The sequence below is a fragment of the Callorhinus ursinus genome, unplaced genomic scaffold, assembly GCF_003265705.2.
Source record: "Callorhinus ursinus isolate GAN/ISIS: 27379988/994484 unplaced genomic scaffold, GSC_fseal_2.0 scaffold30, whole genome shotgun sequence".
In the NCBI taxonomy this organism is placed as follows: domain Eukaryota; kingdom Metazoa; phylum Chordata; class Mammalia; order Carnivora; family Otariidae; genus Callorhinus; species Callorhinus ursinus.
The window spans coordinates 1,917,774-1,945,220 of NW_027397092.1; the positions used below are offsets into that span (position 1 = coordinate 1,917,774).

General features: G+C 36.5%; 1 protein-coding gene across 5 annotated transcripts in view; it reads left to right on the top strand.

The window, feature by feature from the left end:
- AP3S1 (adaptor related protein complex 3 subunit sigma 1) overlaps positions 1-27,447 on the top strand; it is a 107,132-nt gene that overhangs the window by 55,779 nt on the left and 23,906 nt on the right. For 2 of the 5 annotated variants that reach the window (XM_073878550.1, XM_073878549.1), the window contains 3 exons: positions 3,536-3,643; positions 6,747-6,787; positions 12,712-12,846. In XM_073878550.1, coding sequence (XP_073734651.1) covers positions 3,536-3,643; positions 6,747-6,782 — 144 coding nt within the window. In that variant the 3' untranslated portion in view covers positions 6,783-6,787; positions 12,712-12,846. Of the gene's footprint in view, positions 1-3,535; positions 3,644-6,746; positions 6,788-12,711; positions 13,429-27,447 lie in introns of those variants that run through there. The other 3 variants (XM_025860811.2, XM_025860810.2, XM_073878548.1) reach the window with 2 other exon arrangements.

Here is a 27,447-nt window from a genome sequence, read left to right on the forward strand (position 1 = left end):
TATACCTGAAACTAATATACTGTATGCTAACTGGAATTTGAATAAAAATGTAAAACAAGTAGTGTAGATTCACCATTTTACAGTTTTGTGTTTTTGTTTCTTTACTCTTACCAACAAAGTTTTGTTGATCATTCTTGTACATAGACCTGGCACCAGTATCTTTTATTATTTTCTTGACTCACACCCTTATTTTCTGCAGCCTCTTTCAGTCCATTCTTTATTCTCTTGCAGAACTGTGACTTTATGTGTATGTTACATGATCTCGTTTGTGTAAATTAGACATACATTTACACACACATAACAAGTATATGCACAAGAAGTTTTCATGAAGGCTATGCATGTTTCCCTTGCTGTCCAAAAAGCAGAGTGATCCTTTGAAACATTTTGTAAGCCAGAATGGCTTAAAGCAAAGAAGCAATTACCCTTTCATAGAAGTGAAAATTCTCTTTGGATTTCTTTCAGTTGGCAAAAGCAGGTATGAACATAGGTCTTTTTTAAAAGTGAAGGGTGTAAGGGGAACTTTTGGAAAGTGGGGGAAACCTGTTTAAGATCTAATAACTGTGATTATCTTTGAATAGGGGGACCTAGAAGAAGCTATGTGGTTGGGTAGATAGGGCATATGTAGTTAAAAACAAGCAAAAATACATTACTAATGTATTTGCTGTTTTTTAAAAAAACACTTAAATACCTATAAAAATTCAAGAAAAGGGGATTAAATACTCATTGAACCTTTATGTTAGGTGGATGTCAAAGCAGTTTAGTAGATGAGTTATATTTCAAACATAATATCACCCTTTTATTTCCATTAAAATCTGTTTTAGGTAAGGGGCGCCTGGGTGGCTCAGTTGGTTAAGCGTCTGACTCCTGATTTCACCTCAGGTCATGATCAGCGTTGTGAGATCCAGCCCCATGTTGGGCTCTGTGCTGCATGTGGAGCCTGCTTGAGATTCTCTCTCCCTCTCCCTCTGGTCACCCCCCTCCTGCATACTCTCTCTCTTAAAAAAAAATTGTTTTAGGTAAAATTTGTAAAACAAAATACTAGAATATGTCAGCCATATGTGTTAGGGCTAAGCTAAAAGCAAAGCTTTTATCATCTTCTTTCTCTTATTAAGTCTGCCGAAAATTCCTCCCAGTTCTTGGAACATGAAATTTTCTGTCACTGGATAGCTTCTAAATGATCCCTCCATACCTTATTTGAACACCATGACCTTGATAATGTTGGACTCCTCTCCCAATTAATAATTCTCATTCCCATACTGTTTACCTCCTGGAATTTCTACATAATGTATAGTACCTCCTCACCTAGAATATATTCTTTAAGCATTTATTATATTTCTAATAAATGAGGTTATGCTTAAGGATTTAGCTCACAGGCTCTCATTTGTATTTTTTTATCTTCTCAAGATTTTTGAATTTACTTTCATAGGAGTTATTTTTACTTTAAAGACAAATTTACATCCAGGTCCTTATTAAGTTGACATATGTTCCTAGAATTTCTTGCATATGACCCACATCTGCAGACTACTCATATTTTAATACCTCTAACCTTGGTAGACATTTCTATAATACTGAAATCTATGTCTTCCACTAATCTGCATGTGTTTCTGAGATATTTCTGGAAAGGCAGTAGTAAATGTATAAGCCTGAGCAAAGTGGGGTAGGTGGAGTTGCTGAATTTTTATCAGCATTACAAATTGTGCGTTCTCATGAGGATTTGTTTTAAAAAGAAGAGGGGAAGTTCCATTGCTAAAACAGAAGTCTTAACGAATCTGTCCACTGGCCATGGCCTTTCTTTCTGAACACTTTTCCTCCATATGATACCTGTTAGCTGTTGTAGGGTAATTATATTTTATCATCCAGTCACCTTGACCTATAATTGAACCTTCATAGATTATGACTAAAAATTAATTTGCTGTATCAACTTCATGTATTATTGTTAACAGAAGAAAGCAAAGAATAGGACTTGGGCCACTCAGACTTAGGTTTTAATTTAATCATTTGCTACATATTCGTTTATGTGTCTTGAGCAAGCTGGTTTATTCTCTCAACTGTAACAAAGGTTAATGTGAGAATTAAATACCATAAGTGCAGCACCAAAACTTCGTTTCAATAAGGGTGTTTAGTCACAAAAGGGATAGCAGTTAGGAGTGATGATATTTAGTACTAGTTTTTATTTATTTTTTTTAGCACTAGTTTTTAAAACAGTTGTGGCTTCTGATTTTGTTTTGTTTTCTAGAAAAAGTAATTTCTATAATTCTTTAAGAGTTGTAACATGAGATGTCCATCTTTCCAAAATGAAAAATTAGTAAATGATGGGATTTAAAAATCATGAATACATTTGTGTGCAGTCTTATAAAGGAATGAAAATTGAATCATATAATTACATATTTAACCAAGACCAGTTTTTGTTTAAAATAAAATTATGTGGGGTGCCTGGGTGTCTCAGCCAGTTAAGCAGCCAACTTTCGATTTTGGCTCGGGTCATGATCTCAGGGTCATGGGATGGAGCCCATGTCTGGCTCTACGCTCAGCAGGGTGTCTGCTTGGAATTCTCTCTTTCCTTCTGCTCCTACCCCTATGTTCACACACTCTTTCTCTAAAATAAAAAAATCTTAAAATTACCTTATAGTATCTTTTAGGTACTATGCTACATACTTTGCATGAAATATTTAATTCTTCTGATGACTGTATGAGGTGTCTATACTGTTTTTATCTCTGTTTTACAGATAAGGTAACAGGTGCATGTGTGCTAAAGGACATACAATAAGTGGTAGAGTCAGTATTCATACCTAATTTCAGAGTCTCCGTTCTTTATGCCACCACATTTTTTTTAAATTATAGCAAGGTATGCTATTCTGTGATACCCTAATTCAGCTTTGAGTTGGTGATTTTTGATTCAGTAACTACCTACGAAAAAAACACCTGGATTATATTTTTTCTCCCCAGTGAAAGATGCTATTTTTAGTGATTGTTAAAATGTATATTTGATGATTAAAAAAAATCTAAGTATTACATATATGGATGTGTTTGGGACAAAAACATTATTAAAGTACCTACAATAAAAAGAAATTTTACTCTCTTTCAATCAGGAGCTTGTTACAGTGCCACATAGTTTCATTAAATGCCTTGAGCATAAAACAACTTAATAATTATTGGCTAAGAATCTGGCATAAAGGCCATTGTAGATAATTTTTTTTTTAGCATTAAACTGGTTACAGTAAGAGGTAGTGTTTATTGATCATTTACTTTGTTCTGAGCACTTCCATGGATGACCTCATTTAATCTTTTCAACAGTCTAGGAAGGAGACACTATTAATACCTGTTTTACAGCCCATTAAACTAAGATTTGAAGAGGCTCTCTGTCTCAGGCTGCATTGTAGTAGCAAACGTGGATTAGGCGCCCTCCAAATTATTTTTATTTTAAACTTCATACTTATGAAATAGTCACAGCAGTGTTTGAAACAAAAGCTACTGGAATGATGAAACATTTTTGTAGTGAATTTTCTTTATGGACGTGTATTATTTTTCCCTTTAGGTTCACAATATTCTTGCAGAAATGGTGATGGGGGGAATGGTATTGGAGACCAACATGAATGAGATTGTTACTCAAATTGATGCACAAAATAAACTGGAGAAATCTGAGGTAAGAATGGAAAGCGCTCTGGTTAATGGAGATAGTAAGCATGATCATAAATTTGCATGATGTGTAGCTTTCACTGTTTGTCCTTCAGTATCACCCTTTAAGTACAGCTGATAGGCTTATTCAGTTTTTTAAAAATGGAATATACATATCTTAGTATGTTAAATGTTTTGTGACTGCTATCTACCTGATAGTTTCATGTTCTCTTTTTTTAGCCATGGTTGTTAACTGCCTTAGGTAATAAACACAATTTCAGATTCTTAACAGCTTAAAAAAGAAATTATATATTTGAATAATGAAATCAGTATTTGCTTTACAAAACCTTAGTAATCATCAAGGAAATCTTAGACCTGATATTTTAAAGATACATAAATTTAGTGTCACAGAACTATTTCTGAAAAAAGAGAGGAGAGGAAATGGAATTCTCATGAGGAAGTAATGTTGTAAGTTATAATTGGTGCTTTGCAAGCCTGAGTGAACAGTGAAAAAAGGAATTCATTGCCTTAATCTTTTAATTCTGGATCCTCCCCAGAGGTCACTGACAAGTTGGCTAAGTCACATATTTTATACAATGATAGCTTTTTCTGCATTCTATAGGAGAAAGATTTGGTTAGTTACACATGCTTAGCTTTGTGCTGTTAGATTAGGTGCATGAGGATCAACCAGCACTTTAGCATTGTATAAAATCCTACTTTAGAATTTTCATGACTCTTTCCTCAAGTATTAGGCTGAATATCAATAACAAGCACTGTAGCTGAGCCACTGAAGTTCACATTGTTTTGGTGGTTTCTTATTACTCTGGCAGAAGTTTAGAAAGATGAATAGTTTTGACATGTCATTCAACACTATACTTGTTACCTTTGGTATTTATAGTCATAACTAAGATTAGAAAAATAAATTTTATTTATAATTATTAATACAAGCTCAGGTGTTTGGTTGATTTAAAGTAATCATTACTATAAAAGCAGCAAAGTATTAAAAATATGCTAGCATTAATTTACAACAGGTGAGTTCTAAAGAATTTTTATCTTGTTGGCACTTTAAAGGATCAGTTTAATGGAATGCTATGCTCACTGGAATTGAATGAAACACAGGGTGATGGATAAATCCAAAATCTGAGGGTTAGAAACAGTTAAAGCTTTATATAAAAGCATTTTCCAGTGTTCTATTTTAATAGTCCTGCATTTCTCTATATCTCAATTTCCCATCCCTATGAGTTACCCAAAGGAGAGGCTTGTAATGGTGAAGAGCTTAGAATTATGACTCTTTTAAATAACTACTTATATTTTATGTGTTCTACAGCCAGTTTTTAAAATACTGGTTTTTGAAAAGGAAAAACAAACTAGATTAATACAGAAGGTTTTGTTTTAGGACAAGGAAAATAACTCAGAATATTATTTAGTATAGTTGGTTTGCCTTATATTATTTAGTATGGGAAAAGATTTAATGTAACCTCTGAGCTATAAAGTCTTAAGTGATAACTCAAATTTTATATAATCTGTTAAAACTTGCTTTACAAAAACCTATGGATATAGATTCTAAATGCCAAGAAGACAGTGACATAGTCCATTGATAATCTGTCAAAAATGAATGGATATGTGGTAATTTGTGACTTCTGTGTAATCATCTGTAAAAAATATATTGACCTTTTATCTGGAATGTTCATATTCCAGGTTCTTTAACTTCATTGATGGTGTCCTCTTTTTAATTTTTTTTCTTTTTGTCCTTGGTTTGCTATTTATAATACTGATAAAAGTCATGAAGGACCTATAATAATTGCATAATGGATATTTGCTTTCTGATTGTCCAGTAAAACTTTGTTAATGAGGCAATTTTTCCTTATCTGTAAAGAGCAGTAAAATACAAAATTTACTTTTTCAGTGGAAATAGAATACTGTAACTTAAAATCTCTTCACAGAAACATTTCTATTTAAAATGGTTTTAAATACAGTGAAAAAGGTACTGCTATTTTTCATCTGCTGATCATCTTTTAACTTGTACAGTCAGCAGTTATCTGCTACAAATGAGTTTTTCTCCTTTACTAGAAAATATGTTTTAAATCTGGGAGTAGACCACAACATTATGTTTTTTTATCAAGTGTTTCTCTATATGTGATGTCTGCTAATATTTTAGTTACAAAGTAGGATTTTGAGTCAAAATGAAGCCATTTAATCCTGATCATATTTTAAGAAATTATGCCAAAAATGTTGACTTTGTGTAATTCTTCAGTAATTTTCATAGTATGTTTGGAAGACTACCACCTTTATTCCAGACACATTGAAATGTCAGTTTTCATATGGATCCATTTCCATGTTACTTAAACTGGATAAATATATCAAATATATGACTGCAGAATAATCCAGAATTATTTGAGAACACACTGTAAACTTTAATTAATCTGACTCTTCCTTAAATTTTAGTTAAAATTTATTATGCAAGCAAAAACTTGTCAAGAAATAATTAAAATCCAGAATATCATGATTGATGAAAAGACCTGGTTATCATACTTTTAAGATTAATTTAAGTGGTATTTAGAATAGCATTTATCTTTTAAAAATCAGTCTGGGTATAATTAAGATACCACTTTTAAGATACAGCATGGCTATATCTAGTTGCCTTTACTTTGTCGGAAATCAAAGATTTTATTATTTTGGTTTAAAGATAGTATATTTCCAGTGACAATGGAAAGTGAACCAGTTTAATTCCCAATAAGCTAGACAGGTAGAAGCAAAGATCTCCCAGATCTTTAAAGAGAGGACGAACCAAGATATGCTCTGCATGTATGTCCATCTATCCTGATTTGACAGAAAACTGGTTTGCTATGACACGGGGTTCTGGGCAAAGGAGGGTTTAAGCTGGGTGGGAGGATGATGGGATTTGGGGGAAGTATAAGAGGCACTCAGGAATCTTCCAAGAAATAAAAGGACTCCCTGGGGGTGGAGGTAGAGGGGTGGGGTTGGGGAGACTTGTTAGCTTTTGTGTATTTCATGTTATTTTTAAGATGCATAAATGGGTCTGAATATAGTCACTACTTTTTTAAAAGTCAGTCTTCTTTTTTTCCGAACATCCTGATCTTTCTAGCTCTTTCCATTCTTCTCTCTTACAGACCTTTATCTTTCAATCTCCCAGACAGGACAGGTAGACAAGGTATTGCTGACTTTGAGAAAACTGTACTTTAACGAAGGGAAAGCAAAATGATGTCAAAGGCAATTAATTATTTAGGCCAGACTCAAAAATTCTTTGTGTTAATGAACCCATGTAGTCCCTGTAGCCTATTTTTCATTCTAGTTTCTCCTTGTAGTTTCTTCATCTTTTATTGGACTTAGTGTATTTTACTAGTGTTTCATTGATGTCATGTTTGTTCTGTTTTGTCTGCCTGCATCGTAAAAGGAAAGTTTAAATTTTTTGTTCTTTTTTTAAACATTGTCATTTAACTGACAAATTACATTTGTAGAAATGACAGTTTACTTTATATAAAAATGTAGAGTTTATTTCAAAAATCATATGTTAGAATTAATCTTAATTTAACTCTCACAGTTTTTTTTCCGTCTTTCTAAATTAGGATTCTAACATAAAATCCCTGCTGGGTTTTGGAAGCTGTGCATTTGAAAACCAAAAGCTGAACCTTTAGAGTTTTCATACAAAGTGAGAAACAGTGAAGGCTTAGAATAGTGACTTTTAAATAGTACTTTTTTCCCCACATAATGGTTTTCAGGTCCAAAATCTTAACAGAATTGCTTTTGTGGTTTTGACTAACAAGGGCATATTAAAAGTGGCCAACAAAAAGTGTAAGATAACAAATCTTCTAAAATTGAATTAAAAGTTCTAAAAATTGGAATTAAATATTTTGACCAAAATAAAATGGATTTCCAGGGTAGCAACCTTCTGACCTCCAAACACCATAATAAGTGAGACTCAGTAAAATATTGTTAACCTTGGACATTTTTACAAAGCATATTGCCTTTTACTGAAAATGTTTTTAATAGACTTCCAGCTTTATAAAACTAAATTTTCTCTGGCATTTCCTATGCATTTTTTACACCCTAAGTTAATTGTGTAAATTTTTTTAAAAAAATTTCAATCGAAATGATGATGAACAGCTTTTTTTTGTACAAAATTGTACCACAATGAAAAATGAAAGTGCTTATAGGCCTCCATTTAAAAATTTCAAAGTGGTGCAAACAATGAATCATGGAACATTACATCAAAAACTAATGATGTACTGTATGGTGACTAACATAACATGATAAAAAATAAATAATAAAAATCAATAAAACAAATAAAAAATTTCAAAGTGAAAATACTTTGAGTCCCAAAGAGGAAAAAAAATTCTGTAAATTCAACAAGTTGGATTACCCACTTTACTGATTAGAAAAATGCCACTGAGAATTTGGCATTGCTTTTTAGCCACTAAAGTATCTTTCTGGATGTGTTTGAGAAGTGGCAACATACAGGTGGCTTTTTAATTTCTTATCCCAAGATGGTAGGCTCTGTCATGAAGCTGAGAGTACCACTTGTGGTCCTTAGGTCTGTGTTACTTTATCCCTGGAATAGAAAATACATAATTGTTTCCTTTATTCCACTGATCCAAATCACTGCCAATTTCTGTGGTCTAGTCTTTAATTTATGCTAAATTGTCATTTTCTAGCAAAGAACCACTTGGTTCTTTAACTTCCATCACTAGAACTAGTAGTTAGCTTTCTTCTTCTTTTTTTTAAATCAAGTATCTATTTTCAAAGAGCGGAGAATAAGAAAAGTGGCCCTGATACAATGATGCTGGAAAGTCAGCTTGTGAATTGGTTCTGCTTCTTACCTTGACATGCTGTTTACTCTGTTCTACAAAATTATGGTGAGGACCTCTGAGTTCCACTTGTAGTGGTTGGAATTAGTTACATTAAATTCATGAATTGGGCATTAGTCTGCTATATTTATTTCACACAGGCAAATGCTGTGCTAGAAATGAAAACTATAACTGAAGATTATATTAAATGGATTAAATAATTTGGAAGGCTTTTAAATTTTTAAATATTCTAGTTTTGATAAAATTTTTTATAAAATGTTATAGTTCTTACTCACTAGAGGGTTGTCACTAGCATTTCTAACCTTGGAATTGAAATACTAAAGCACTGCCTTTAAAGCAAAGAGCAAGCCTATTACAGATTCCCCGATTAAAAGCTATTCTACCTTACATTCATAAATTAAAATAGTGAATTTTCTGTTTTGCTCAAAACATGAATTCAAAAGCTGCCATTATTTTGTTAATGATTTTGAGTCTGAAACCATTTAATACTGTGTTTATTAATGTTGATATTCTTTCACTTTGCTGTTAGGTCAAAATTATGAATGTGCATATAGCACCTTCCAGCAGGAAGGGTGGGTAAAGTTTTTTAGTATGTACAAATTATTCCCACTACCATCTTACTCTGCATTTCAAGCTCGAAAAAAATATTTTAAGATGGTAGGATACTAATTTATGTCTTAGATTAAATAAATATCTAGATTCTTTCCTTTTCCCCTCAAGAAAGTTAATTGCTTATTGCATGATAAGGAAAAGGGAGCCTTCTGATTCTTTGAAATATATTTTAGTAATGCTGCTTTTTCACTTTTGCTTGCACATATTTTGTTTATTTTTGGGTCTGGCAATTTAAAAACAAAATCTAAAACAAATCATATCCATCCATTATTATCTTTGTGATTCAAGTGCTTGAAATTTCTGAGAGTATGTCTGTATAAGTCTTCTATCTGTTTGGCCTCATTTTGGTATACTTGCAGACTTCATTTTGTTTTCTTTCTCTTAATTCTGTTAATTTATTTAATCTCATGGGAGAGAAAACATGACCATTCTTTTATATACTGTACTTCATTCTTTCATCCAGTTCATACTCTTAACTGCTTTGGATCATATATTTATTTTTGTTAGTGGAGTGGCTGCAGTTTACCTGCCATAGTGGTGCTCGAGTATAATAACATAGATGGAAACAAGTTATTTCTCCAGTAGGGTTTCATTCTTTTTATTTCTGCTTTGTGTCAACTGTGTAATCTTAAATCTTTAAGAGCTATGTTGTACTGTCAGAAATATCTTAATTTTACATTTTCAATTGTACATAATACTAACAAGTCAGGCAAGCTTAATTTCTGTAAATTTTAGTGTTCAAAAAAAGAATTAGTAAAAGTTACCTTGTTGCTTTGAATATATCTTACTAAAAAAAAAATCTTAACTAAGATGAAAATTATTTTATACCTCTCTGTTGGCAAACTGATCTCCTAATGGCAAGTTACCTCTTTTACATTTTATTCTTTCATAAAAATGTTTCAGACTTAACTTTCATGGAAGTCTGAAAATGAAATTTGTTTTATAGCAGTTCTGGTGTTGACTACTTAAGAAGTCTTTTATTTTTAAGCCCTAAGTTTTTATATATAACTCATTTTAGCACCTACTTACTGATCAACAGTTCTTTTTATATTTTTTTATGTTTTATATTCTGCAAAATCTGATTTCTTAAAATGTTAGTTTAGTTAAAAATTGAAGTACGCATTACAATTTTTTTATTTCCTACCATTTTAATTCATGACATACTACACAGAAGTATTGAACATGCTTGAGAAATAATTTGATTCTCTTAATTCATTTGCGTGTTCTGAATAGTGGCCATCCTTTGCATGTTTATGGCTTGCTGCTTATGTTTAGAGGAATTGTAGTTTGTTGTACTTAGAAACTTCTTTTGGTTTTACGTAATAAGAACTTGGCACATATATGCTATTTAAATCAATTGCTGTATTGACTTTATGTATTCTCATTAGCAGCCAACAGTCGACACCATCTTTGGTCACAAAGAAACGACTTAATCTAAAGAAATTTAACAGGATGCACTTTTATTCTCATTTTCTTTACTCAAGTTCAGTTTAGCTGTTCATTGTACAGGGTATTATGGAAAAGAAGGCTTCTTGACAATGACATTTTAATTTAATACTAAAAAAATTATTTTTACTATTTATAAAAGTAAAATCATAGCATCCAGTAAAACATACACACATATCTACCTTCTCTCTCTCTCTCTATCTCAATAATAAAAATCCTCTAATAGTTCATGCCTTTTAAAATATTTATATTCAAATATCTTATACTTTTTTTATAGTCTACTCATCATTTGTACCCTGTAGAGACACCATCCAAGTAAAAATCGTGGCAAATTGGTTTTTTAATTAGAAAAATTACAAAATCCTTCTATCTGGAAAACTGATACTAGCTCCAGGATGTCTATAATTTTGTAAAATAATTTTTGTTCCTTGGCTGACAACATACTTTTGGGTAAAAGGAAGAGAGCCTTGACAAGATGGTAAACCTCTTTGAACTGGATCCTTCTTTGATCCTAAACCATTCTAAATTTCAGTAGCTAGATGTTGAACTTGAAATAATCAGGTTAAAGACCCTTTTGAATATGATTCATGCTGCCCTAAACAATATTTATTCGTATCTCCAACATTTTTGGGGGGGTATAAAAATAACTGCATTGCTTCAGGTAGGTATAAATGTAGGGGTCAATCAAAAACAACTTACTTCCATTAAATTATAAAAATTGAATACTCCAGCCCTATTCATTCTTTAATTGGATATGGAGTGTTTCATTTATATCATTGCCTGTGTGGACCATATTATTATTAATAATATTTTACTGATTTTTCTATTATTTCCAATTCTGAGTTGATAATCCGTGGCTTTTATTTCATTGCTTAACAATGTTTGTATCCTTTATTCAGCAAATAGTTTACACTGGCCTATTTTGTATCAGTCAAGATTTTTCTCAGGTAACAGCTTTATTATTATTATTATTTTAATTAACAAAAGAGGTAGGATTACATAAGAGAAAAAAACCTAAATTTTCAAAAAGGGACATTAAAACTAGTAATTTCTAATTACACAGACGTTGTCTCATATATGTGATTTAAGCAAAATGGAAGATTTGTTTTTGTTACCTAATTGTCTGCTTTTGTCAAGATGATGTATGCCACTGAATTCAGATGTGTTTGTTGACTTTATCATATCACCTGAATAAAAATTGATGAAATCTAAATCTAACTTAAACCGTAAAAGTATGAAGACTCTTGTAGCTATTTGAGAAAGATGATATATATGCATTTTTCTTTTATCATATTTTCTTTCAAAATTGTTTCACAAAATACAAATATCCCTACTAAGATGAAAGTGAAATATTGTACACTAATGCTAGTAGAAGTTTTAAAATTCACTTATTTATATAAATACTATCTTTTGCATTTATGCTCTCCTTTCTCCAAATTTGTATATTGTAAACTGAACCAATGTTGTTGGATCTACTTTATGTGACAGAGTATTTTTAATCATTCATTGTATTTTTTCTAACGCATCGAAGGTTGGAAAGATCCTTTTGTTGCAGTTTCATTTTTAGGCAGAACTTTTCTTTGGACTGAGGCTTTACTTTAAAAGCCTGATTGCCCCCCCCCCCCCGGTGTTTTAGAACTTCCCTAAAAAAGTTTAGAAGAGCCTCCACAATTTAAAATAAAAAATTTGTTGTTTTGAAACGTTTTAAGGGTTTGGCCCTATGTAAAGAAACTAAACAAGTATGATCTATTACTTTGTTTTTATTTCACAGACATTTTGATAATAAATGCTGTTTTAAAAGCAAAAAAAAAACCCCAAATCTATCATGATTGTTGCAAGAGATGTTTAAAAGGAAACTAATGTAAAATATGCTTCGTGCTTATATCATAAGTCAGTAAGTGAAGATATAGGTGAAGATCTAGTTTTTGTCATTTGAATATTGGATATGACATCTAAGTAGTACAGGCTAATTTGTGTCTAATTTTTACATTCTTATCATTGCATGTATTCACTGTATTTTTTAATGTGCCAACTGTTTTCTCTTTATAGATTAGAATTTCAAAATAACCATCCCATACCAATTCAGACTACCATCTGGTCTCTAAGCTTGTTATATGAAAACCTTTTATCATTGTCCTCCATTTTTAGTGTTTTTTGATGAGCTACACCTGAGTTGTACATTTTCTTTTCTTTTATTTGCTTCTGTATACAGGCTGGCTTAGCGGGAGCTCCAGCCCGTGCTGTATCAGCTGTAAAGAATATGAATCTTCCTGAGATCCCAAGAAATATTAACATTGGTGACATCAGTATAAAAGTGCCAAACCTGCCCTCTTTTAAATAAAAAATTAAAAAGGCCACTCCCAGGTAAAATCCAGGGGGAAAAGTCATCTAAGTTTACCATGCAGTTGTTTACCAAAAATAGAGGAGGAGAGTCTTAACTTTTGCTCTTGGATTTAAGTCAAGGTACTGTATAAAATTTGTGTAAAATTGGTATGGAAGTTCAATGTTGCTTTTCTTGCTCAGTGATTTTGAAGAAATTGGGTAGTTCCAGTGTGATATTTCTCTTTCTTTTCTAAACTGCATTCCCGTGCCCACCTAAGGCATGCCTCTATGTATTGGCTGCTACAGTATTTCAAAAAGTGTTTGAGACATTTCTTTAAATTATGTACAATCCAAAATGTTGGTGTTTTGTATGGATCACAAGTGCAGCATTCCATAATTCTTTGTTATTTGTCACAATTGTTATTTAAAGAACCAAGTATGTATTGCATGAAAACATTATGACCTTTTCCTCTTAGTTTAAATAAACTCCAAGGTAACTGGACTTCTAAAGCACCTTTCTGTTTGCCTGATATCTACTTTAGCAATAATTTTTTTACGACCCTCTGACTCAACAAAGTAAATAAAAGTATATTTTATCACTGTTAAACAGCTGTTGATGTTGATTTATTTAATTCATACTTATGTTTTTAATATTCAAAAACTCACTAAATTATCTAAAACTCAGTTATTTCACAAGTCAAGAGGAGTGTATCGGGTAGTGTTGTGTACAGATGTGAGGTGGGAGATGACAGATCTTTTTCTGAAATCCATATTGAGAAATTACAAAGCCTACTTTACACAGATAAGTGTAAGTTTTTCATCTGGTCCCTTCTTGCTCAGTTGGTGAAAAATAATTTTGGCAAATACCTAGTTGCTTTTGAACACAAAACCCTGTGGGGCTCCACCTGACTGTTCCATCCCAAAGTCAAAGCTAAAGTGTTTGCTTAAGTTTTAACAATCTCCTATTCTGATTTCCCATTATTGGCCCACATTTTCTTATTTGGACTTACCTTCTGAACCATGAACGAGGTTCCTCTTCCAGTTAGACCAAGGTGGGTATTTCTGTTGTTGTTGTGTTGTGGTTTTACAGTTCTAGTCCTCCCCAAATATTCTCTTTGACACATTTCCTTAGATTTGTGGCATTTATGAATTTTACTCCATGGGCTCTGGGAGGTAAAAAAAGTCACTTTATTTTTTCTAAATCATATTTAACTCTGAGCTTCCTTCTTTTTACAGCCACAGAAATTCAGTCTGCGATTATTAGGATTTCCATCAGTTCGGAGATGTGTAAAAGTTCCGCACAGCAGAGCATTCAGGGCAGTCCCTGGTCTTTGGTCATTTGACAAATGTGTTTTGAGTGCCTACTGTACCACCTCTCTGGAGCTGTAAACACTACCACACATAGTGCCTGGCAGTGTTTCTACTTTTTTTTCTCTTCCTTTTGTTTTGCAGGGAAAATTGTGGGAAGATTAAGTTTGGGTTTGACTGGGATGTGCCAAAACTAGGAAAACTTCTGGGGCAGTTACTAGTTTTACCTCAAGAAATAATTAAAAGGTTTTTTGTCTCCCAATATATTCTAGTAAGAAAAAGAAAACATTGTACAAATGGCAAAAATAGGCGAGTCATGGAAAACTAAATCTCCGTAGCCAAGGAATAGGTAGAGATGCTTAATTTCACGAGTAGTCAAAGAATGCAAGTTAAAAGGACAGTGAGATTTTATTTTCACTCGTCTTATGAGCAAAAATTAAAACAGGTGACAACATCCAATGCTGAAGAGGATGTGAGGAATGAGAATGGTCATATGTTGCTGGTGGGAATGTAATGTATCGTTAACTTTTTTTAAGAAAAGCATATGCCAAGCTGGGGTGCCTGGGTGGCTTAGTCATTAAGCATCTGCCTTCTGCTCAGGTCATGATCCCAGGGTCCTGGGATAGAGTCCTGTGTCGGGCTCCCTGCTCAGTGGGAGCCTGCTTCTCCCTCTCCTGCTCCCCATTCTTGTGTTCCCTCTCTAGCTGTCTCTCTCTCTGTGTCAAAGAAATAAATAAAATCTTTAAAAATATATATAAAAATAAAAAGCATATGCCAACCTTTGTGAAAAAAATTTTTTTTTAATTTTATTTATTTTTGAGGGAGAAAAAGTACATGAGCACAGGGAGGGGTAAAGGGGGAGGGAGGGGAGGGAGAGGAAGAGGGAAAGAATCCCAAGAAGATTCCTCACTGAGCACGGACCCCAGCATGGGGCTCGATCTCACGACCTATGAGATCCTGACCTGAGCCGAAAGCAAGAGTTGGACGCTCCCAGGCACCCCAACTTTGTGAAAATTTTTAAAAATTAAAAATATACATTTCTTACATACCCATGACCCACTCTCAGGACTCTCCTTATACAGCATCCTTGGTATCTTTACATACAAAGTATTTATTGCATCAGTTTTTTATAAAGCCAAAAATAGTAAACTGGAGATACCTTAAATACCTACCAGTAAGGAACTGGTAAAATTGTAGTAACTGCCACACTAGTTGTAATAGCAGAAGACCAGAATGGCCCAGATATCCTTTGGAAGGAGATTGGTTGGAAAGCTAGGTTACATCCACACTACGGAATCTTATGGAACAATCCAAATGAAAAATGGCTGTGTATGTTGCCACAAATTGACCCCTAGAATAGACTGTTAAGTGAAAAAAGCAAGATGGAAAAACTTACATATGGTATTTTAGTAGTCGAGGTTTTCCAGAGAAAACGAGTCAATAGGATGACTGTGTATTCATAGATCTTCCTCAATAAACCAGTCATTAGTTGAGGATATCCTAAGTCAAAAATGCATTTTATAAACCTAACCTACTGAACATCAAAGCTTAGCTCACCCTACCTTAAATGTGCTCAGCGTGTTTACATTAGCTTATAGTTGGGCAAAATCAGCTCACACGAAGCTGATTTTATAATAAACTGTTGAATGTCTCATATAGTTTATTGAATACTGCGTGTGAAAGACAGAATGGTTACGTGGGTAGAATGGTCCTAAGTGTATTCGTTGTTTTACTTTCGTGATTGCATGGCTGACTGGGAGCTGGGGCTCGCTGCTGCTGCCCAGCATCACAAGAGAGTATTGTACTGCCTGTTGCTAGCCAGGGGAAAGACAAACATTCAAAATTTGAAGTATAGTTTCTACTGAATGTGTATTGCTTTTGCACCACCATAAAGTCGAAAATTTGTAAGTTGTGCCATTGTAAGTTGGCAACTTTCTGTATAATAAGATTAACATCATTTAAATCAATAGGCTGAGTAAAGCAGATTGTTCTTCCTAATGTGGGTGGGCCTCGTCCAATCAGTTGAAGGCCTGAATAGAATAAAAGGGCTGATTCACATCCAAATAAGAGAGATTTCCTTCTACCTAACTGTCTTCAAATTGGAATATCAGCTTTTTCCTGCCTTCAGAAAAACTGACATCAGCTTATCCTGGGTCTCAAGCCTGCCAGCCTTTAGACTGGAATTACACCATTTGGCTCTCCTGGTTCTCAGGCCCTCAAACTTGGACTGGAACTTCATCTTTGGCTCTCTTAAATCTCAGATTGCTGACTCACTCTGAGGATCTTGGGGCTTTTATCAGCCCTTGTAATCATATAGGCCAATTGCTTTTAATAAATCTCTTTAAATAAAATCATGGTGTTGGTGATATTTTCTAAGTAACATAAGAGATGTATATAAAAGTTTGATTCTGAAGGCAGAAAAAGCCAGTGTCCCAGTTTGAAGACAGGCAGGAGGAACTCTCTCTTACTTGGTTGAGGGTCAGCCTTTTTATTTGATTCATGTCTTTGGGTGAGGCCCACCTACATTGGGGAGAGCTATCTGTTTCACTCAGTATACTGACTTAAATGTTAATTTCAACCAAAATCCCTCACAGAAGCACCCACAATGTTTAAGCAAATGTCTGGGCACCCCTGTGGCCCAGTCAAGTTGACACATAAAATTAACCATCACAATAGGCTACCAGTTACCTAAGAAAAAGAATGAGTGTGTGTGTGTATGTAGTGTGTGCGTGTATTGTTTATATTTTTAAGTGGAAGGATACACTATATATTTTTAAAAATATTATCTATAGTGAGAGGGAGGAAACAGGGCAGCAATTTGGGGATAGAAACTGGGCTTCTCAGAAGGTTCTCGGGTGCATCCTTTAGGACCGAAGCACTCATTTCCTCCGCGGCTGGTGGAGTTGGTGGCTGAGCACACTCAGCAAAGTTGCTATTAGAATATCCACCAACTGAAGAGAGCTCACTCACCTAAGTCCTGACTCTTCTCCAAAGACATTCCACATCCAAGTTATAAAAGCCCAGCCCCCTTGCCTAAGGTGAGACAACTCTGAAAGGCCATCCCAGCTTCAGTGCTACCCATGCAATCAGCTGAGGCCTTTGTTGTGACTGCATTGCTACTTAACTCTTTTTGTCTGCCTCATCGTACTTCCTGCAGACACAGGTTTTGATCCCGGTGGCATACCGCTGTGGATGTCCTGCATGCAAATCTCCATCTCAGTCTGTTTTTTCAGGGAAGCCCATCTAAGGCAACAATAGCCAAGAATGGTCTCAGGAAGCAGATTCTAAAATTTTGGAGCTGGATCACCCACTGGCAGGCTGGCAGTGGAGGTTCCCGTTACTGGTGGCACATGGAGCATGGATCACATCAGCATGCCGTAGCAATGTAATTGTTGAAACTTTTCACTGGTGCTTAACTGGAATGGGATACTGGGAATGCTCTGGTAGGGACAATGTCTCAGGCCTTGGAGAAGTTCAAGAGAAGTAGTAATTACAAAGAGTATGGAATTGGATGTTGGTTGTTGGGGGCAGTCAGTGCATTCGAGAAATGCTGAGGGTAATTAATCACCAATTAAAGGCTGTGTATGAAAGCCAGAGGGCCTCCTTGACAGTATAAAAGACTCATCTCCTGCAGCTGGAGGATGGAAAATGCTGAGGATCAGGGCCAGGACTTGAAGACTGGAGGTCTTCAAGAGAAGACTGGATTCCAGCACCATCGTATCTGCTAAGCCAAGGTCAGGGACATGGTTGGAAAGAAGTAGGACCTGAAACTTGGGATGAGGACGTCTGGATTAATGCACCCGAAAATCTTGGATATGGACCTGCAGAAGGTAGCCCCCTTCCTCCTGTTAAGCTTCTACTCAGTGCCTTCCTCTTCTTTGCTTGAAGAGGATGCATTAACTTCTACCTTGCAGGATAACATGTACCCTCCTCAGGATTGCCTCACCTGCTCTGACACTAAGCCAGTAACTAGGGTGCAGAAGACCCAACACAAGGCTCAGTCCGGTGCTGGACCTGCCAAAGTTGCTGTAAAACTTTGCCCAAATAAACTCAGAGGAGCCAAGAGAGTACATATGAGCCTGGATCCTGAGCATTCTGGGTCAAGGGGGGAAGGAACATAAAGTTGGATGAGAGAGAGTTTATATATATGTAAGCACTTTCCAATGATAAGATTTAGCTCTGGCAGAGACCCAGGGAGACAGTGCCCATACATGGCTAGGGTAGTTCTTGGAAACTTGGAGAAAGCCTTAGCCACCTAGCTTGGCCCAGCTAAGTATCACAGAACTTCCAAGGCAGAAAAGGGGAAGAAGGGATCAAGAAGCTCGAGGAGGTATGTGCATTAGACTGAATGTACCATAATGTAAGACAACACAGAGGTTCTCCATTTACCATAGCAACAAGGAATGTTCTGTTTAAAGGAACACCATCATTTAGAAGCTCAGTACAGGCTGTCTTCTGAAGGCCAGGGCTGATGGTGGGAAATGCCGCTACAGAGTCGAGCCCTGACAGCAATGAAGATGATGAGATCTTGCAATAATCCTAAGCTGGTTCTCAGACCCAGAGCTCACTCCCTGACAGAAATACCAAATCTCCAGGAGGGAAAGACCTTGATTACCATGGCATGTGCCTATGGTATGCTTCCCCAAAGGAACTTAGTGGTAACCATACCCTGGGAAATGGAAAAAATACCCAATATTCTGTGTAGTATTGGGCACAGTTTCAAAGGTGACAGTGATATAACTCGGGATCAGACATCATGCACCCTTGCCCCCATTACAATGGGGTCATATAGGGACTAGGTAATAAATTCAGCCCTGGCCCAGGTCTAGCTCCTAGTCTACTGGGTTCAAAAATCCACCTCGTGGTCATTTTCCCCATCCCTGAATATATCTAACTGGCATCAACCCAATGTTTGGGGATAAAAATGCTCCTAGTGGTTCCTTAGTCTGTGGAGTAAGAGCTACTGTAGAAAGGAAGACTAAGTGGAAGCTTTGAAATTGCCTCCATACTCTCAGCCATGATAGGAAATAGCAATATTATATCTTGGGTAGAAGAGAAAGATCAAGAAGAGAAAGACCTCAGTGGTGCAAGAATGGTGGTCTCCACTGCATACCCCCTGAATTGTCTAGTCTGTTCCCTACAAATGGATCTTGGAGGATGATGGGGCCACTGCAAACTTCACCAAGTTGTCGCTGCTGTACCAGATGTGGTATCTTTGTTAGGGGAGGTTAACAAGGCCTCATGTTGATGGAATATGGCCACCAATCTGGTAAATGCCTTCTTTTTCACCCCTGTTAGGAGGGACAGAAAGTTGATGTTATGGATACACAACAGTGTACCATAAATGTTAACTCACCTGCCCTCAATACAGTCACAAAGGATCTGGATCATCAGCTGACCTAAGATCACATTGGTTCACATACCAATGACATTGTGTTACTTGAGCTGGATGAACAAGGAGTTGCAAGCACATTAAGGACTTGAAGATATATGCCCTCCCTGGTAATAGATGAACCCTATGAAGAATCAGGGGCCTACCATATCAGGAACATTTTTAGGGATCCAGTGATCTAGGATATTCCAGGATACCCCTTTCAAAGTAAAGTATTTAACAACTCCCCCACTCTGAGGCAAGCACTAGTGGTTGGTAGGCCTCTTCAGACTCTGGAGGCAGCATATTTAATATTGGGAACACTGTTCCAGCAAATTTACACAAATAACTTCTAGCTTTGAGTGAGGCCCAGAACAGAAGAGGGATCTGCCATAGGTTGCAATGCAAGTGATCTTTCCTCTTGGACCAAATTGCTTGACAGACCCAATGATAGAGGAGGTGTCAGCGATGGAAAAAGATGCCATGTGGTGTCTGTGACATGACCCAGTTGGAGAATTACAACATAAACTTCCTATAAATCTGCAACCATACCTTGCCCCCTGCATTGGAAAATTATACATCATTTGAAACACAGTTCCTTGGGCGCTACTGGGCCCTGGTTGAGATAAGCATCTGATCTGGGAAATGATCATACATCCAGAATGGAGCTAGGATCTGCCAGACTCGCAGAAGTCTGGTTAGGTGGACCCAGCAACAATGTGTAGGAAGATGCAAGTGGTACATGGGAAAGGATGGGACCAGAAGGCACAGATCGGCTGCACAAGTCCTGGCCCCAATTGCATTTTCCGCTATTGACCAGTGCCTCTCCTTCAGCTCCAGGGAAAGATAATGGTGAGGAGAAATCCTTCCTATGCTCAGAGCTTTGGGCTGTATACATGTACATCCACTATGTAAAAAAGTGACCCAGGGATTCATGGGCAGTTAGCTGATGGTTTGGCTGATTAGCCAAAGGCCCAGAAAGAGAAAGCTTGGAATATGAGGGATGAGGGGGTTTGAGGAAAAGGCATGTGAATAGTTCCATAGGAATGAGCATGAAAACACAAAGATTGTTGAATCCTGTTAGCCATCAGAGATCATCTGTCACAGAAGAGACACTATACTACCAAACAGATTGACTCAGTAAAGTGTCATTATGCCTCTGTTCCTGGCCACTACAGTGTTGGTACAATGGGAGCTTGAACAGAGTAGCGGAAAGGTGGAGGTTGCACACGGGTCCAACAGTGTGGGCTCCTTCTCACCAAGGCTGATTTAGCTACCGTTTTTGTCAAATGTTCTACCTGCCAGTAACAGACCAACACTGAGCCCCTGATAACAGCACCTTCCTTTGTGGAAACCAGGCAGACACTTGGTGGCAGGTAACTTTGGACCCCTTCCATCTTAGAAAAGGGGGTGAATTAATCCTGACTAGAATTGACACACATTCTGGCTATGAGTTTACCTTTCCCGGCCCCATGGCCTCCGCCAACATCACTATCCAAGGGCTTACAAAAGGTTTGATTGGTCCACTACCTAGGATCCTACGTACCATGGTGAAGGACCCAAGAATCCATTTTACAACAAAGGAAGCACAGCAGTAAGCACAGAACAATGAGACGGACTGATCCTGTCATTTGCTACCAAACTCAGAAGCCACTGGACTGATATAGAATGATGGAACAGCTTTTTTCAAAGGCACATGGGAGGCAACAGGTTGGAGATAATCCTGCAAAGATGGGACAACATTCTCCAGGATGTAACGTATACTCTAAATCAACGATCATTATATGGTACTCTGCTGTCAATAGGTATACCACATGGGTCCAGGTACCAAGGGATAGAAGTAAGCATAGCACTCCCAGTGACCCACCAGGGGAATTTCTGCTGCTGCTTCTCACAACTCTAGGATCTATGGATATAGAGGTCTCGTTGGCTCCCAAAAAAGAAACCCTTCCTCCAGGGGCACAACGAGAGTCTTTTAAATTTCAGTCTACAGCTGCCTCCCATTCATTCCAGGTGCCTCATATCAAACGACCAGTTGGCAAAGAAAAGAGTCCCTGTCTACCACTCCTCCACAGCTCATTGACATCTGACCAAAAGAGTCTTTCAGAGCACCAAAAGTAATAACTGTCATGACTCAACCAGTGAAAATCACAACTATTTTGGGAGATTGTCAGATTTCATTAGGACCCAGCTGTTGGCTTTCCAGCTGTTGACAGCACAGCTCACTCAATGCAACTCCAAACCCAGATGTTAAAATATACTAGGGGAAGGGGTGTGGAGAGGGGGATATCAAATTGAAGAGCGAGAAATTGATTATTGCGGGTGAAGAAGAGATGAGGGTACCTGTCAGGCTCCCACCCATGCCCTATCACAGAATTTCTGTGTCAGAATTACCTTTAATAGGTTTCTCCCTAAAAATGAATGGGGAGAGATGTCAGCATCATGGAGGGGGGTAGGATGTTCCTCCTTGTTCTCTCCCCGCCACCTCCACTGCCACCGCCACCAACACTTTTTTTAAACAACTAAGTAGAAATTTGTGCATGAACAAAAGTGCCTCACTGGGTGCTATTGGACCCAGCACCCCACACCAAGAGATGACTCTTAACCACCTGTGCTTCCAAAGATGGACAAACACCTGGTAAAGGCTGTGGATCCAAGGTAGTCCTGTGGACCCCTGTTTGCCCCAGTAAGGGAAAAAACCTGGAGTGTGCTGGCCTATTCAGATATACACAGGCAAGAAAGAATTTGTAGAAATCCAGCCTGCTTGTGGGGAAATTCCAGCACACCTTTGGAACAGGAAGGTTGAGTTTGTACACAGCAGAAAGGGAGAAGCTCCACCAGAGCCCACATGGGGCTAAGCTGTCAAGTGTTGGCGGCCTTTCCTGTGGAGAAGACAGAAAGCTGTAAGTGAGTGCCCGACTACCCCAGTTTTGCGGGTCATGGTGTGCATTTTCCTCCAGTAGCATCCAGAGGCAGGACATCCATGACTGGGGGGAGTGAGGAGAAAGGGAAGGAAACAGGTAAGAATATCAAAGGGCATTGAAGGAACATGGTTCCTACTGACTGCTTTGGGACTTCACCAGGAAGTTGTCACCCACAACCTTTTGGAGCATCCCGCTTAACCTCCCCACCGCACCCCCACCCTTGAGTGCTAAACCAGCCTCTCCCTCCCCGACTCTGTGGCCCGATCCTTGTTAGTGCTTCCAAGTCAGTGTTGGTGAGAGCAGGTCCAGTATCCGCAGTGCTCTCAGAAAAAATTGATCTGTGGGCAAGGGCAATACCACAAACTGGAACTGTAAAGTCATCTTCTGGAAAACGAAAGAGAGGTTTCCTACATGGGCTTGTTGAGTTATAAGCCTAAGAAAAGATGTAAAAGCTTAAGAATTCTGCCAAAAGAGGGAGCAAGGATAGTGGAGCCAGGTCAACCCATTCAAAAGCTGAGGAAACCCCACCTGAAACTATACACTATATGTTAACTTACTTGAATTTAAATAAAACCTAAAAAAAAAAAAAACAAAAAGAAAACCCAGTTATAGCAACTCCAATGATCACTACCCCATCTGAAGCAATCAATAAAGATTTAAGGAGGTGTGGGTTTCAAGTGGGAAAACAACAATGCAAAAATATAAGGAACATGAAAAATCAAGAAAATATGTCACCCCAAGAAGATATAAATAATTTCCCAACAGCTCAGTGCATAGCTGCAGAATACTGTGATTTGACTGGTAAAGAAAGAATTCAGGATAGTTATTTTGAAGAAATTCGGGGAACTACAAGAAAATCAGTTCAATGATAATAGGGAAAAAAACAGTTAAACAACTGAACAACTAGAATGAACTCTTCACCAAAGAGATAGAGATTATAGGAAAGAACCAAACAAAGTCTGGAGCTGGAGAATTCAATGAGTGAGATGAAGAATATAGCAGCATCTGCAGCAGAGACATGCAAATGGAAGCTAGAATTAGTGAGTTAGAGGACAGGAATTTAGAAATAATTCAGAAGTGAACAAAGAAAAAAGGAATAAAAAGCAAAGCCTGAGTGATCTATGGGACTCAATCAAAAGGACAAATATGAGAATAATTGGGATGCTAGAAGAAGAGAGGGAGAAGGAGACAAAGTGTTTATTTAAAGAAATAATAGGGATACCTGGGTGGCTCAGTCAGTTAAGTGTCTGCCTTCAACTCAGGTCATGATCCCATGGTCCTGGGATCAAGTCCCACATCAGGCTCCTTGCTCAGCGGGGAGCCTGCTTCTCCCTCTCCCCCTGCCTGCTGTTCCCCCTGCTTGTGCTCTCTCTCTCTCTCTGACAAATAAATAAAATAAAGAAATAATAGCTGAAAATTTTCTAAACCTGGGAAAAGACTCAGGCATCCAAGTTCATGAACCTAATAGATCACCAATGTACATAACAATAACTAATTAGACATCCATCCATGAACAAAAGGTAGGCATAAACAGAGGGAAAAATAAACAATGGATAGACAAAACAACCAGAAAGCAACAGATAAGATGGCAACAGTAAGTCCTTACCTAACTATAATTACTTTAAATGGATTGAATTTATGAATTTATGAAAAAGATATTCCATGCAAGTAGAAATCAAAAGAAAGTGGGGTAGTTATACTTATGTCAGACAAAATAGACTTTAAACCAAACATGGAAACAAGAAACAAAGTCATTATATAATGAAGAAAGTGTCAATACACCAAGAAATCTAACAATCATAAATATGTACTCACCCAACATTGGTACACCTAAATATATCAAGCAAATACTAATAGATCTGAAGGGAGAAATAGACAACAGTATAATAAGAGTTGGGGACTTCAATACCCTACTTTCAGCAATGATAAATTATTGATAAATTATTCAGATAGAAAATCAACAAGGAAACATTGGAATTGAATCATACTTTAGACCAAATGGACCTAACAGTCCTATGTAGAACATTCTATCCAATATTGGCAGCAGAATACACATTCTTCTCAAGTGCACGTGGAACATTCATCATGATAGATCATATGATAAGGCAAAAGACAAGTCTTACCAAATTTAAGAAGACTGAAATCATACTAGCTATCTTTTCCAACCACAATGATATGAAACTAGACACTAGTAAGTAACAAGAGGAAAGCTGGAAAATCTACAAATATGTGCAAACTAAACACACTTCTGAACGACTAGTGGGTCAAAGAAGAAATGTCTTGAAACAAATGAAAATGGAAACACAACATACCAAAATTTATGGGATGCTGCAAAAGCAGTTCTAAGAAGGAAGTTCACAGTGTTCAATGCATCCATTAAAAAATTAGAAAGATTTCAAACAACCTAATTTACAGCTCAAGGAACTAGAAAGAGAAAATTAAGCCCAAAATTAGTAGAAAAAAGGAAATAATAAAGACCAGAGAAGGGGCAACTGGGTAGCTCAGTTGGTTAAGTGTCTGCCTGCGGCTCAGGTCATGATTCCAGGGTCCTGGGATTGAGCCCAGAGTCAGGCTCCCTGCTCAGCAGGGAGTCTGCTTCTCCCTCTCCCTCTGCTCCTCTCCCCCCCCATGCCCTCTCTCTCAAGTAAATAAATAAAATCTTTTTTAAAAAGACCAGAGAAGAAATATGTGAAATAGAGAAAAGAAAAACAATAGAGAAGACCAACAAAACTGAGTTGGCTTTTTGAAAAGATAAAATGTCCAAACTTTTAGTTAGACTAACCAAAGAAAAACATAGAACACTCAAATCAGAAACAAAAGAGGGCACATTACAACTCATACTGCAAAAACATACAGAACCATAAGAGACTACTATAAACAATTATATACCAACAAATTAAACAACCTAGGTAAATTTCTAGAAACACACAACACTGAGTCAGGAAGAAACAGAAAGTATGAACAGACCAATAAGTAAAAGAAATGGAATCAGTAATCCAAAACTTTCCAACACAGAGGACTAGATGGCTTTCCTGGTGAATAACAGCAAACATTTAAAGAAGGGTGAATGCCAGTATTTCTCAAAAATCTTCCAAAAAACTGAAGAGGAGGGAACACTTACAAACCCATTAGGCAAAGCCAGCCTTACCCTGATACCAAAGTCAGATAAGGACACTACAAGAAAAGAACTATACAAACTATAGATCATTAAATGATGAATGTAGATGCAAAAATTCTCAACAAAATATAAACAAACTTAATTCAGGAACATTATGCATCATGATTGAGTGGGATTTGTCGGTAGGATGTGAGGAGGTTTCAACATACACAAATCAGCAAGTGTTTTATACCACATTAATAGAATGAAAGATAAAAATCACATGCTCATCTCAATAGATGCAGAAAAAGCATTTGACAAAATACAATATTCTTCTATAATAAAAACTCTCAGTAGATTGGGTATAGAAGTAACATACATAAAGGCCATGTATGACAACCTCACAGCTAACATTATACTCAATGGAGAAAAGTTGAAAGCTGTTCCCCTAAGATCGAAAACTAGAAAATGATGCCCACTCTCACCATTCTTATTCAACATAGTACCAGAAGTCCTAGTCAGGATAATTAGGCATAGGCAAGGGTAATCAGGCAAGACTAAATAAATAAATAAATAAATAAATAAATAAAAGGCATCCAAACTGAAAAAGAAGAAGTAAAATTGGTATGATTGATAAATTGGTATTATTTGCAGATGATATGATTTTCCATAGAGAAAATCCCAAAGACTCAATGAAAAAACTACTGGTACTAATCAACAAATTTAGTAAGGTTGAAGGATATAAGATCAACATAGAAATCAATTGGATTGAAATGTTTGGAAAAGCAAACAAAGAAAAATACCCCATTCACTCCAAACCAACAAAATACCTAAGAATAAATTTAATTAAGGAAGTGAAAAATCTATACAATGAAAACCATAGGACTTTGTTGAAAGAAATCAAAGAAGACTCAAACAAATGGAAGGACATTTTGTGTTCATAGAATGGAAGAATTAATATAGTTAAATTGTCCAAACTACTCAAAGTCCCATTACCCATACTACCCTATTGTTTATTTTCACCTTTGCTAGAGTATTGTGCACTTTCATTTACTTTTATATAAGTAATTAGCATCTTTTCATTTCAGCTTGAGGAACATCTTTGAGCATTTCTTGCGAGGCAGGTCTAGTGGTGGTGAATTCTCTCAGTTTTTGTCTGGGAAAACCTTTATTTCTCCTTCATGTCTGAAGGATAACTTTGCCATAAAAATATTCTTGGCTGGCAATTTTTATTTTTCAGCAGATTTTGAATGTCATTCTGTTCTCTCCTGGATTGTAGCATTTCTGCTGAGGAATTTGCTGACAGTCTAATGGGGGCGTTTCTTTGTAGGTTGTTTTCTTTTTACCTCTTGCTGCCTTTATGATTTTCTATCATTGACTTTTGACCATCTCATTGTAAGGGAGAAGGTCTTTTTGCATTGATAATAAGGTGTTCTATTAGGTTCCTGGACTTGTATGTCCAGTTCCTTCCCCAGGGTTGGGAAGTCCTCAGCTATTCTTTCTCTAAATATACTCTCTGCTCCCTTTTCTGTCTCTTCTCCATCTGGTAGACCAGTTTTTGTTTTATTTGTATTTGTATTTGTTGTATTTATTTGTATTAGATATGATAAATATCTAATAGCTCTCATAGGGTGTCTTCACTTTTTTAAACTCTTAGTTCTCTCTCCTCTTCTAACTGAATTGTTTCTAAATTCTTATCCTCCAGATCACTAATTCTTTCTTCAATCTGATCTGCCCTATTTCTTAAGCTCTAATGCATTCTTCACTGGATTCATTGAATTTTCAGCTCCAGAATTTCTGTCTGGTTCTTTTTAAATTTTCAGTTTCTTTGGTGCAGAACTCCTCCGAAGAACTCATTGCTTGTATTCCTGAGTTTATTGAATTGCCTTTCTGCATTTTCTTGTGAGTTGTTGGATCTCTTCATAA